The sequence below is a fragment of the Zootoca vivipara genome, chromosome 9 (assembly GCF_963506605.1).
Source record: "Zootoca vivipara chromosome 9, rZooViv1.1, whole genome shotgun sequence".
Classification (NCBI taxonomy): Eukaryota; Metazoa; Chordata; class Lepidosauria; order Squamata; family Lacertidae; genus Zootoca; species Zootoca vivipara.
The window spans coordinates 24,789,670-24,803,409 of record NC_083284.1 but is presented as its reverse complement, the minus strand read 5'-3'; the positions used below and the strand labels follow the sequence as shown (position 1 = coordinate 24,803,409).

Genomic DNA, 13,740 nt, shown 5'->3' with positions numbered 1-13,740 from the left:
CCATATGGTCCCAGGGCAGGAATGGTTAAAACAACAAGAAATAACAGTAAAACTCAAATCACATGAATATAAATTTAAGTCCTCATTGTTATAAACATCACTTAAAATCATTGTTGCATGACTTAAACATCACTTAAAATCAGAATTAAACCTAACACTATACTGCTACAGGTAAACACACAATTTCATATCTGGTAAATATGGGCTGGGCAAACTGTTGGTGTCTCATGGATGAAGAACCTAAGAGGAGCCAATTGGATCAGGCCAATGGCCCATCTAGTCCAGCATCTTGGTCTTACAGTGACTGACCAGATGCCTCTGAGAATCCTGCAAGCACAAGAGCACTCTGCCCAACTGCAATTCCCTGCAACTGATATCCAGAGGCACAATGCACACATTTTCAGCAAACATTCATCATATGAATGTCCCAATGTCAACTACCAAATGAACCCCCACTGTATTGGTCCATATTGAGTCTCATCACCAGAAAGGCTGCTGTCCCCCCACCCCTCCTCTTCTGTGCACACGCACCTGTATAGGTCTCTTGGTAAGGAGCTTGTCAAATGCTAGCTGTAAGAAGCACATTCATAACAGGGACATTGATCACTCTGAGATAACCTTGCACATCTGCCTTTCCTTGTTCATGGACAAGAGTATAATGGCAATCTTGGTGGTCTGGAATACTGATAGGATGCAGCAAAATAAATGGCTGTGGAACACCATTGCTATAAATTGATATGGTGATATTTGCCTTAACAGCTGGTACTAGAACATTTTACCTGCCTGGGATATAAATGACTGAGGAAAATAGGGTCATTAAAATTGTTGCCAAGGTTTACATAAAATATCTGCTCCCTAAATGGAATCAAGCTCTTCTTATCAACATAGCGTTCAATGATGGAGCATGATTGATGGGAGAACACAACTAAGTTGTCTCTTCAATTAATTCAGAATGCTGGTAGCTTTCCAACCACACGTCTGTAAATACGTTTGAGTTACATAAAAGTAGTCGTATCCCCCCCTTTAAAAAAAGATATAAAGCAAAAACAAGAAGTAATTAAGAGTGAAGGAACATAGCTTGTAACATTCCTGAAGATCTATAAGTTATCTCGACAGTCAATTTGTCAATGTCCTAGTGTCCTTGGCATTTTCCTATGACTCCCTAAATGCTTAACTTAATCATAAAGAACTTATAATGGCACATTCAAACCTGGGAAAAAATGTACATCTAGGATTTTGACAATGTATTAGTGAGATACCAAGCAAATGAGATTTTTTTTAAAATGTGGGCATAAAAAAGGGCTGTACAGACTTCAAGGTCAGACCTCTCTCTGCACCTACAGAAAGGGAAATATGCAATATCCTATATGCCTTGAAAATCTTCTCAGAAATACTACACAGTCGTACCTTAGTTTTTGAACAGCTTACGGTAGTTCCCAAATGTTTTGGCTCCCAAACGTCACAAACCTGGAAGTGATTGTTCCATTCTGTGAAAAAATTTGGAATCCGAATGTGCTACAGGGCTTCCGCAGCTTCTAATTGGCTGCAGGAGCTTTCTGCAACCAATCAGAAGCTGCGATTTGGTTTTCAAACGTTTTGGAAGTTGAATGGACTTCCGGAACGGAATCCATTCGATTACCAAAGTACGACTGTACTTACAAGAAGGCAGACTAAAAAGCAAATATATTGTTGCATGTCACCCTAATCTCCAGCGGTTCAAGGCGCTTACCCAGGGTTCCCTTTCCTTGGAATGAAGGACAGCAGAGACAGTGGCATCTTTCATATGTGGTTTATTTACACACACATGGGCGTAGGCAGGGGGGCAGTTGCCCCCCCTAGAAGCAAAAGGCTGAGGGGCGCAGTGTGGCGGCCCCAGGCTTACGCTCCCTGTGCGCCTCTGGAGCTTCATGCGGGGAGCGAGAGCCTGGGGCCGCCTCATCGGAACAGCTGGGAGGCGCAGAGGTGGCAGCCACAGGCTCGCACTCCCCGCGCACCTCCAGAGCTTCTTGCGGGGAGCGGGAGCCTGGGGCCGCTTCCTCTGAACAGCTGAAAGGCGCAGGCCATGTAGCCCTGCCCACATTCCCACTGTGGCCCCTCCCCTCCCGTGCCTTGGCCCCGCCCCTTGCCCCCCTAATTTTGATCCTGGGTACGCCCCTGTACACACACATATACAATGTGAGTCAATGAGGGAGGGGCTCGCAACAGTAACAGCTCAGAAGGTCCAACAGTCACATCCTCAGATTCAAACAGAAATCAAGCATGTCTCTCCCTCTTAGGCTTCTGCCTACTACAGCCTGCTTCTAGCTTCTAGCTCACACACTCTAGCTCTGGCTTCTGTCTTTCTAACTACCAGCCAGTTGAGGGGGGGGGCATCCATTTGTCCTCTGGCACAGAACCACTTCCTTTGTCACCTTAACGACCCCAAAGTGGGGGCTATTATGTCACCAAGAAGATGGCCTAGCTATTCCAACAACTGAATCCTTGCTGGATCAAGGAATTAGTAGGGGCTCAGGCATACAGCATAACTACTCCCCCTCACAACAATATTTTCAGAAAGATGGCTTATGTCAATTAACTGTTGAACTAGTGAAACATTGTTCACATGAGAAATTGCATTTATTTAAGATTATTTAAATTTACTGCAACTAGTTTAGGTATTGCTTACATCATGTTCTATTTATATAGATGTTTACAATTCAACAGCATAAATACACTAAATTCTTAATCACAGAAGCAGCAGCACACATCTTCACTCATGCCATAATGGTGTTTCAGTTGTTTATTGCTCCTTTCTCTTCATTGTGGGTTTACAGAATGCTCCAATATTATGTCAGCAGCTAGCTAAAGGGCGATATTTTATAAGCGACTGCTTTTGAAGCAGGACTCAAAACACTCCAAGTGTCCCTTTTTTCCAGGGACATCCTTGATTTAGAGTAGCTGTCCTGGTTTCTGATTTGATCCCAGAATATCCCACTTTTCCTTAAGATGTCCCTATTTTCATTTGAGAAATGTTGGAGGGTATGGAGTTATCTAACTGCCATCTGAAGGCAATCCTGTATAGGGAAGGGTTTTTGTTAATGTTTAATGTGGTATTATGTTTTATTATGTCTTTATATAGGTTGAAAGCTGCCCAGAGTGCTGGGGCAACCCAATAAGATGTGTGGGATATAAATAATAAAATTGTCATTATGGAATGGTACGTCCCTATTTTCATCGGAGAAATGTTGGAGGGTATGGGACTGGTGGCGCTGCAACAAGGAGGCGCCCCACCGTGGTAGCATGAGCAGCCATCACGCAGCTGCATGCGGAGGATCCCGGCACTGTCTGAATGTACTGAAGACAAAGCAAATGGCTCTCATTCATTTCAGTGAATGCAGAAAAACTGCCCATTAGATGATGCCCAATGAGAACAGTAAAAAGATCTCTAGGTTGTACAGTATTTGTTAAGGGCTTCATACATAATAATAATTGACGCTGTGTTCTCTTTGTATTGAGAAAATGGCAATAGAAGATGAAATATTCACTTTCAAAATGAGTTATGTTGTGTTACAATAAAACTCTGCCTTTTCTTCAAGGCTTGTCCTGCCCCCATCATTTGCATCCTAGTGTCTAGGCCTTACAAATGAGAACCAGAAGCAAGAAACGTGTAAAGACACTGAATATTTACGTGCATCTGTGACTGCTTCCAGCTGTTGTTCCCAAAATAAAACATGACCGAAGCTGTGATGAATTGCCTTTTTTAAAAAAATTGGCCAAACACATACTTTCAGAGAAATTGTCAGCCTAGTATAGAAGGCAATCCAATTTTGGCTTTAAACACACACTTAAAGCACAGTTAAACCATGTTACTTCCCCCAAATCATCCTGGGAGCTTTAGTTTGTTAAGGGTGCTGGGAACTGTAGCTCTCTGTAGTACAGTTCCCAGTATTCTTTGCGGAAAGCCATGCACGTTAAATATATGGGATGAACACAGCTGAAGTACAAATTAGAAGAAGAAAAAAATTAGCTCAACTGATATTGAAAATACATTCCTCAAGTCATTTCAATGGGAAAACTGATATCAATGAATGGCTAGCTTGTTTTTCACCTCCATCATTTGTATCCATAGCTGCCACCTCCTCAGCAGATTTCTTTTGAAATAAGGATGTGTCTTCTGCTGCTGTTGCCTGCTATTAAAAGGTAAAGGGACCCCTGACCATTAGGTCCAGTCGTGACCGACTCTGGGGTTGCGCGCTCATCTCGCATTATTGGCCGAGGGAGCCGGCGTACAGCTTCCAGGTCATGTGGCCAGCATGACAAAGCCGCTTCTGGCAAACCAGAGCAGCACAGGGAAACGCCGTTTACCTTCCCGCTGTAGCGGTTCCTATTTATCTACTTGCACTTTGACGTGCTTTCGAACTGCTAGGTTGGCAGGAGCTGGGACCGAGCAACGGGAGCTCACCCCGTCACAGGGATTTGAACCTCCGACCTTCTGATCAGCAAGCCCTAGGCTCAGTGGTTTAACCACAGCGCCACCTGGGTCCCTGTTGCCTGCTATTATATCCTGCTAATTCTCGTATCAAGTTGGGACCTAGTTACCCGTCAGTAAGAGGGTTGATTAGGGAAATTTGCCAAGGAGTATTAATTCAATGTCCATTGATATAGGTAGCCCCCCACCCACCCACCCACCTAGTTTTCCTGAATGGCATCTACATTCAGCATTCTGCAGACAGATTGACTGAAGACACAGATGGGGAGTGTTTCAAGATGTGCTTGCTGTGAGTCAGTCATCTGTTACATAAAATAAACGCTGCTTTCAAAAAACCAACAACCCTGTTTGCTGAATCTTCTCTTCCCTTTGTCTATCCACCTCTGTTTCAGGGTATGCCAATTCGCATTCTGATTGCCATTTCTTACTTTAAAGTTCACCATCCTTTTAAAGCACCCTTATACCACTTTAACAGTCATGGATTTCCCCAAATAATCCTGGGAACTGGAGGGTTTCTTTAAAAGCTTCTTTTTAACTCGATGGGTATGCATCTTTTTTTAAAAAAAATATATATATACACATCATGGATATGGTAAGTATACAAAAGAGGGGGGGGAGCAGAAATATAGAATGTACAATTATATACTGCCCTTCATTCAAGGACCCCCGGGCAGTTTTTAACATAAAAAAGCACAATAATACGTGACACGATAACAAACAAAACCCCACCCATATATAAACATTAATATCTAATTGTAAGGAGAGGGACGCCATGGTTTGTTTGTTTTTAAGTTCCTTTTATATATTTATGATTCGGCAACCCTCTCTGGAATGCAAGACAGAAAGAACTTTACAAGTGAGGAAGGGGCGTTGGAGTAATACTTATATTAACAAGTAAAAATGGAAACTGTGTGTGATCTGAAATGAATAAAGGAGGGGGAGGGGAAGGTCAAGTATGACTTCGTTGGAAAGACTGAGTAATTCCCCTCACCTCCGTTTAAAAACAACAGACAAGGAAAAAGAAACTGAGATTTGTTTGTTATATTGACGGAATGAAATCTAAGATTTTAATTGGGTCATAAATCCTTAGCTGGAAGGAAAAGAATTTGGGGGCTGTGATAATGCTGTGATAATGCTGCAGAGATTCTGGGAGTCAGAAAGGAGTATTAAATCTTCAGTGTGTTCAAAAATAGCCCACCTTTTCCTAGGCTGAGGGGAAAATGATGAAGATCTGCAAAATGTTTTACTAGACAGAATGGTTTCTAGCCGATAGTCACCTGTTCCAAGACATCAAAGCAAGGGATGGAGAGATATGACCTCTGAGAAACTTTGAGATTTAGTTCCACCCCAAGTCACGAGGGGAGAAAACACCAACTGGGAAGTGAAAGAGACAACACCATATATGGACAGAAGAAATCTCCATGGACAGAACAGTTTTCACATACAGGGCAGAATAAAGATAATAGTTTGAGTTTCTCACTTAAAGTTTTATAAATGTATATATTATAACATCAGAAATGAAAATCATTATTTATGTAGCTGTTGAATAAGGGATCATTATTATAACTGAAATGTAACTGATGTTAATTAAGAGTATGGAACATAGTGATATAAGATTGGAAATGCACCCAGTCCACCATGCGGAAAGCCACTTTAATTAAAATGTATTAATTGGAAGTTGATTGGCATTTTGATAATTGTATAATTTGGGAATTAATTGTTACTATTGTTATAATTTGACTATTATTGAGGGTATATTGGAAAACGAATAATAAAATAATTCACAGAGATGACGAATGAGTCATCAATTGTGAAATTTGAACCATCTTGCCAGCCCTTTCAATCACAGAGCTACAATTCCCAGCACCCTTTAAAAAGTACAGTTCCCAGGATTCTCCATGTCTGTTAAAGTGGTAGACACAAGAATGCTTTACATGGATGATGTGGATGTGACCTTGGTGTCTTACGTTGGTGTCACTGAGTTATTTTGCTTTTCTATTCAGAATGATCTGTTAGATATTCTAAACTCTCGCAGAACTACAGTTCTCAGGGAAGACTGAAAATGTCAAGCCTGTAGTCTACACGTTTTCTTTTCTGGCAGTAAAATGGTGCTGCCAAATTTACAATATATGATCAAGATGCATCATTCTGAAGCATCAATTAGAGTCTCGTATAAAGGAGGGCCAGAACAGGCAGTTTATCTCTTGTCTACCTAAATAAGGGCATGGAGACCTAAACCTGACTTTGTTTCTGGTTGGTGCACTTTTGGCTTTGACAATAGGGAACAAAAATATCTCCAATCATACTCACTCTCCTGTCTTCAGGCTTGCCTACCTATATTCAAAGCAGATGGGGGAGTAAAGGTCAAAATCTCCCTCAGATACATCTGGTTCTTAGGCTAGCAAAATGATTCACCCTGATGCTACTCTGATTTTAATATAGCATGGGGCTGGGTTCAAGATTTACAGTGCCATTCCATGCAGTCTCCCTGTGTTCTCTGGGGCTTATTCCTATGAAAGTCTGTTCAGGATTGCAGCCTTATGCATTAGTAACTTCGTATTGATGCAACATTTTTTATAAGTAACTGTATTTTTGTAATATTTTGTTTCAGTTGTCTATTGTTGCTTCTTCTTCTTTGTACACTGGAACCTGGGTTTATGAACACCTCGGTTTACGAATTTTCGGTTTACAAACGCCGCGGACCCATCTGGAACGGATTAATTCACTTTCCATTACTTTCAATGGGAAAGTTCGCTTCAGTTTATGAACACTTCAGTTTATGAACAGACTTCCGGAACCAATTACTGTACACCCATGCTTCGGGTTAAGTACGCTTCAGGTTGAGTACTCTGCCGACCCGTCTGGAACGGATTAATCCGCTTTCTATTACTTTCAATGGGAAAGTTCGCTTCAGTTTATGAACAGACTTCCAGAACCAATTGTGTTCATAAACCGAGGTACCACTGTACACCGCTTAGAGATATTTTGGGACGTGGGTGGTGCTGTGGTCTAAACCACTCAGCCTAGGACTTGCTGATCGGAAGGTCGGTGGTTCGAATCCCCACAACGGCGTGGGCTCCCGTTGCTCTGTCCTAGCTCCTGCCAACCTAGCAGTTCGAAAGCACTAAGTAGATAAATAGGTACCGCTCTGGCGGGAAGGTAAACGGTGTTTCCACACATTCTGGTTTCTGTCATGGTGTTCCGTTGCACCAGAAGCGGTTTAGTCATGCTGGCCACATGACCTGGAAAGCTGTTTGTGGACAAACACTGGCTCCCTCGGCCTGAAAGTGAGATGAGCACCACAACCCCATAGTTGCCTCTGACTGGACTTAACCGTCTAGGAGTCCTTTACCTTTTTACTTTTACCTTCTTTTACCTTTTACTTTTACTTCTACCCTCTCCAGGGTTTTAGACAAGAGCCTCTCCCAGTCCTGCCTGGAGATGCCAGCAATTGAAGCTAGTACCTTCTAGTATTGATATTTCACACAGGACCAGTTTGAAGGCCAGAGCACGATGGTGCACCATCACACTTTGGCCCTCAAACTGAGGGAGGAATGAGACACAAGATGCTAGAGCCGATGCAACTTGTTTTTCCCCTCGACACCCCAGGTGCTGGTGACTCCCTCCGTTACCAGTGGCCAGCACATGGAGGAACCTGCAAGGTGCCATGGCCAATGGAGCTTGTTCCTCCCTTGTTGCCTGGGCACTGGCAGAGGAGGGAGCTGAGGCGGTTTCACCCCTGTGCCTCGTGGCACCAGGCTCAATGCAGCTTGTTCCTTCCTCCATTTTTCAACATCGTGATGTATCACTATATCCTATAGCTGTCAACTTTCAGAATTGAAAATAAGGGATCAGCAGCCTCACCTGTCCCGGGGACAGTCTACGGCAGGCACCCCCAAACTTCGGCCCTCCAGATATTTTGGACTACTTTTCCCATCTTCCCCAACCACTGGTCCTGTTAGCTAGGGATCATGGGAGTTGTAGGCCAAAACATCTGGAGGGCCGCAGTTTGGGGATGCCTGGTCTATGGTATATCTAACAATCCAGGATAGCAGCGGGAAACGGCGCTGGAATAAGGGAAATTCCAGCAAAAAAAAAAAAGGGAAGGTTGACAGCTGTGGCTTGGAATAAGGGAGTTTCCTGCAAAAAAGGGAGGGTTGACAGCTATGCTATATCCCAATGTTTGGCTGGTGATACATCACGTTGTTGAAAAGCTGATATCACCCAGCCCTAGTACCTTCTGGTATGCATAGCAAATGCTCCTCCTCTGAGCAGCATCCCTTCCCCACAAAATTCAAATTGTTCAGCCCGAGAGGCACATTCTTTTAACAGTAAGCTTCTGAAGGCCATAAGCTAATTTTTACACACGCTCACATACTCCCCCCTGTCCTGCATTCAGACAAGCGAAAAGCATTATCAAAGTTCAGTGATAAATTTCAGCCAGGCACTCAGAATGCAAAGCAGGATCAAGAGAAGAGTTCCAAGGGCCAAACTGAGAGGGCTGGTGGGCCATATTAGGGTCCTGGACCTGAGATCACCTACCATGAAGGAGGTGCTAATATTTTTAATGGCCTGAACTGGATACATTTGCTATAGAGAAAAAATGAATGTAGAATGTCTAACAGATGCGATTCCGGACTAGGCTATGTGGCCAGGAGATTCAATAACAGGCAGTGAAACGAAGTAGGAACTACACACTCAATTCAATATACTGGTCCCATTGTCAGCACAGAAGGAAGTCGATGTGGAACACAGGTTCTAACTTTAAGCACATGTAGTTCAGAAAAGCACATCCAAAATGATCAAGGGGCTTGAGCTCCCCTGTGAGTAACCGTTACAACAGTTTGCATGTTTCCATTTAGGCGGGTAATTGCTGGACAGGATAGAGGTACAGTATATAAAATTATATTGATGCTTTTGAATTATGGTGCTGGAGGAGACTCTTGAGAGTCCCATGGACTGCTAGAAGATCAAACCTATCTATTCTTAAGGAAATCAGCCCTGAGTGCTCCCTGGAAGGACAGATCGTGAAGCTGAGGCTCCAATACTTTGGCCACCTCATGAGAAGAGAAGAATCCTTGGAAAAGACCCTGATGTTGGGAAAGATTGAGGGCACTAGGAGAAGGGGACGACAGAGGACAAGATGGTTGGACAGTGTTCTCGAAGCTACGAACATGAGTTTGACCAAACTGCGGGAGGCAGTGCAAGACAGGAGTGCCTGGCGTGCTATGGTCCAGGGGGTCACGAAGAGTCGGACACGACTAAACGACTAAACAACAACATATAAAATTATGTAGTGTGTTAGAAGTGGATAGAAGTTTTCCATCATTCTAGAACCCAGGGTCATCCGATGAAGCTGAATGTTGGACTCTTGAAAGGAAATAGTTCTTTACTTAGCTAAACTAAGGGGTTTGTTACCGCCGGAGGTGACAATGGTCACTAACTCAGTCAGCTTTAAAAGGTGATTGGACAAATTCATGGAGGATAAGGCTAACAATGGCTTTTAGCCATGACTGTGGTGTCCTACTTATGATACCAGAGACAGCATGCCTCTGAATACCAGTTGCCAAGGAGTACTAAGCAGGAGGAGTGCTGTCACACTCAAGTTCTGTTTCAGAGTTTCCCATAAGCATCTGCTTGGCCACTGTCCACGGGATGATGGACTAGATGAGCTTTGAATCAGATCTGACAGGGCTCTATTGCTGCAGCCGAGTCCAGCTGAAAACACCAATCCTGCCTCAGAAGTTAACTGCCCTCTTGAAGTTGCTGCAGTAATGAGGATGGGAAGCAGCAGCCAAGATGCCACCCATCCAGCCTCTGATGGATTTCAGCATGCAGCAATGCATATTGCTGCCAATCCATTATACGTAAAATAAAAAGAATTCCTTCCAGTAGCACCTTAGAGACCAACCAAGTTTGCCATTGGTATGAGCTTCCGTGTGCATGAAGACAGGCATATGGAACATAGACAGCTGCCACATACTGAATGCATCTAGCGGACTATTGTCTACACTGACAGACTCTCCAGGATTTCAGAAAGGAGTCTCTCCTACCCCTACCTAGAGACATTGAGAGTGGAATCTGATATCTTCTCTACGAAAAGCTGATGGTGCTCAACTCCTGATCTATGGCCCGTCCCTGCAGATATTTTGCAGGCAATAAAAAGAGAGCCTTTTTGCTTTTTTTCAGAGTTCTTTTGAGCACCTTTCTGTAAACATAAGGCAGAAATTTATAGGAAAAATACAATGAACTATCCTTACAACTTTCAAATACAGTCATACCTCGATTTAAGTATGCCTCGGTTTGAGTATTTTCAGTTTAAGTACTCCACGGACCTGTCTGGAACAGATTAATCCACTTTCCATTACTTTCAATGGGAAAGTTCACTTCAGGTTAAGTACGCTTTAGGTTAAGTACGGACTTTCAGAACCAATTACACTCATACCTAGAATTAAGTACGCTTCAGGTTGAGTACTCCATGGACCCGTCCGGAACAGATTAATCCACTTTCCATTACTTTCAATGGGAAAATTCGCTTCAGGTTAAGTACGCTTCAGTTTAAGTACTCCACGGACCATCTGGAACGGATTAATCCACTTTCCATTACTTTCAATGGGAAATTTCGCTTCAGGTTAAGTACGCTTCAGGTTAAGTACAGACTTCCGGAACCAATTGTGTTTGTAAACTGAGGTACCACGTTAGACGTATTTAAATTAGACTGATCAGGAAAAGATTTTGGTCCATTAACTTAGAGAGAACTTAAGTCTTCATTGTCTTACAACATTTAAATGCACATTGAATTCTGTATATATGGGTTGAAATGGTAAGCAAAGGTAAACACTCTCCACAAAATTCGGAATGACATTATAAATCATCTACCTGACAACCATCCAATTGCCATCTTTTTTAATATTCACTAAATTCATTTGAAAATATGCAGTATAAGTTGAGAAAAAGGAAGATTAGAGAGAGCAGAAGGGAGACAGAGACAGAGAGAAACTTGCAGCAAAAATTAATAGCAGAAATATGTTGAAAAAAAGAGAGATTTACTTGTTTTTTCCATCTTCCACGTAGGTTGTTCTATAAAAGCCAACCAGGGATCCATTTAAACGGCCTTGGAACATCATGGTCAGTAAATAGGTGTCATTTCCACTGGTGGGAGCCAGCTCTTCTTCTGCCTCTACCACCACATATTCCTGTGGTTTGTACTCGAAGCAATGCTTTAGGGTAATTGACTGGCCGGATGATTTCATGAGCAAGGGCATCTTGGTAATCTTAGTCTCTCGGAGGTGAAGCCACAAGTGCCTGGTCGGGCTTCCCAACTGGATGGTGATCATGACTGTTCCATCGTACAGATCCGCTTCCATCTCAGGCTTCAGTATCAGGTCATAATGAACTGGACTGACGTAGGTGGGTAGCCTGAAATTTTTCCAATCTCCACTTTCATTATTTTCAGCCGGGCAAGGATCTGTCTCACCTGGAGCAGGGCTCGCGGTGGGTGATGCAGTTGACACTGTAGTGGGTGATGCAGTTGACACTTTCCCATTTTCTTCTGAAGGACAGTCCTGCGGTTTTAATCCCAGGCCCAGGCCCAGGCCCAAAATTAAACCTACAGCAGCTATCACGCCACAGATAATGGCCACATGTTTGCTCTTCATGCAGTACCTTTTGGGTGACTTATCGTCCATATCCATTCTCTGCATCTCCTCTCCCCCTGGACCAAAGCTATATTTCCAACATTAAAAAGGCTGATTAAACAACGGTGCTGTAGCCTTTAAAAATATATGCGCACCTATTGGTTTAGCAAGCTCTGCTTATGTTTAATAGCTTTCTTCTCTCTCCCTCACCCCCTTGCTCACTTACTTTTCCGTTCTCTCTGTCTCACTCTCCAGCCACTTCTCTCCTACAGAAACTCAGTTAACTTCTTTTTTCTTTTTTTTAAAGAAAGTTTATCCGTAGGAAAGTGAACGGTAAAGAAGGATTTGTCTAGAGAGCGGAGACAGAGGAAATTAACACAGAAGAACATTGTAGCTGCTGCAAACGCTTCTTATAAGCAGTTGCAACCCCACCCCCAACTCCTCCTGCTCTGGTCAGAGTTAAATATAAAACAGCGCTGTGTTAATCAGCAGTTGGAGATGATCAAATGCCAAGGCTCGGTCAGCAGCTTTCCAAAAGAGAGATCACAGACTGAGAGGTGTGTGCAACTGCTCAGAAACCTCAACCTTTGTCACTACCTGTGGTTTCCCCTCCCTGGTGTCTTTTATGAGCAAAGATTTCCTTGAACTTCCACCTCAGATATTTGTGCGAGGAAAAAATGCCATGGTTCTCCCCCCTATTTCCCCCCCTCTCTTAAAAACCCCCGCATGTGTCATTATGTTTGGGTTTCCTCTTTCTGAGTTATGGAGTTTTTATTCCCCCTCTCCCTCTTTGTTCTGTTATTCCATGTGCTTAAAGAAGGAACACTTGGCCATAAAAGAAATATCTTTTTGCTCAAGACTGTAAACACTGGCTTTTGGTGTGCGTACAGAGCCAAATGCAATCTTCAAGTGTCCCTTCTGCTTTGCATACCAAGCAGGCAATCAGCAGTGGATGTACATCCCCAATTTTGCTATTTATGGTTAGTTCATTTTGTGTAAACAGATAACTAGGACCCTGGGAGAAATGGATAGCACAAAATGATCTGTGTAAGCTAGTTCTCATGTTGTAATATCTAGTTTTGAAATGGTATTGTATTAGACTTCCTATCGTGCACTCCTAGGCTTCCACTTTGAGGAAGGCAAGGGGGCAGTTGCCCCCTTCCCAGATTAACAAAAATCCTCAGATTGCAAGCTTTCTTTCATTCTTTTTTAAAGAGGAGTTCTCTAGCATTTGCAAAACCTGAACTATTATTTATTTTTTTATTACTTCTTTCATTTCTACACTGCTTTATATTCTTAAGAACAAAAAAAATCTCAAAGTAGTTTACAAACTACATTAAAACATCAAATAAAGCAGTCCAGAAGAAAACATTACAGAATAAAGTTAAATATAAAGTATACATTCAAAGGAAACACAATTAAGAGGGAACTAAAATATTATCTTGAAGATAATCAAAATAAAACATTACAAAGGCGGTCAAGTACAGAATATACATTTAATGCAGCAAAGTTTACAAAAAAAAAGTCATGAGACTTAATGTACAGTCCTATGGGGGGAATTTGCACACTCCCCTGAATGCACTCCTAAATATTTACTCAGAAGTAAATCATGTTAAATTCAGTAGGGCTACTCAC

At 42.6% G+C, this 13,740-nt stretch overlaps 1 protein-coding gene across 1 annotated transcript in view; it reads right to left on the bottom strand.

The window, feature by feature from the left end:
* The window catches only part of ENPEP (glutamyl aminopeptidase), a 61,361-nt gene extending 48,806 nt beyond the window's left edge, over positions 1-12,555 (bottom strand). Inside the window, exon 1 of the mRNA XM_060278507.1 lies at positions 11,519-12,555. Within this exon, the coding sequence (XP_060134490.1) occupies positions 11,519-12,171 (653 nt within the window). The 5' untranslated portion in view covers positions 12,172-12,555. The remainder of the gene's footprint in view (positions 1-11,518) is intronic.
* Between the last annotated feature and the right edge of the window lie 1,185 nt (positions 12,556-13,740).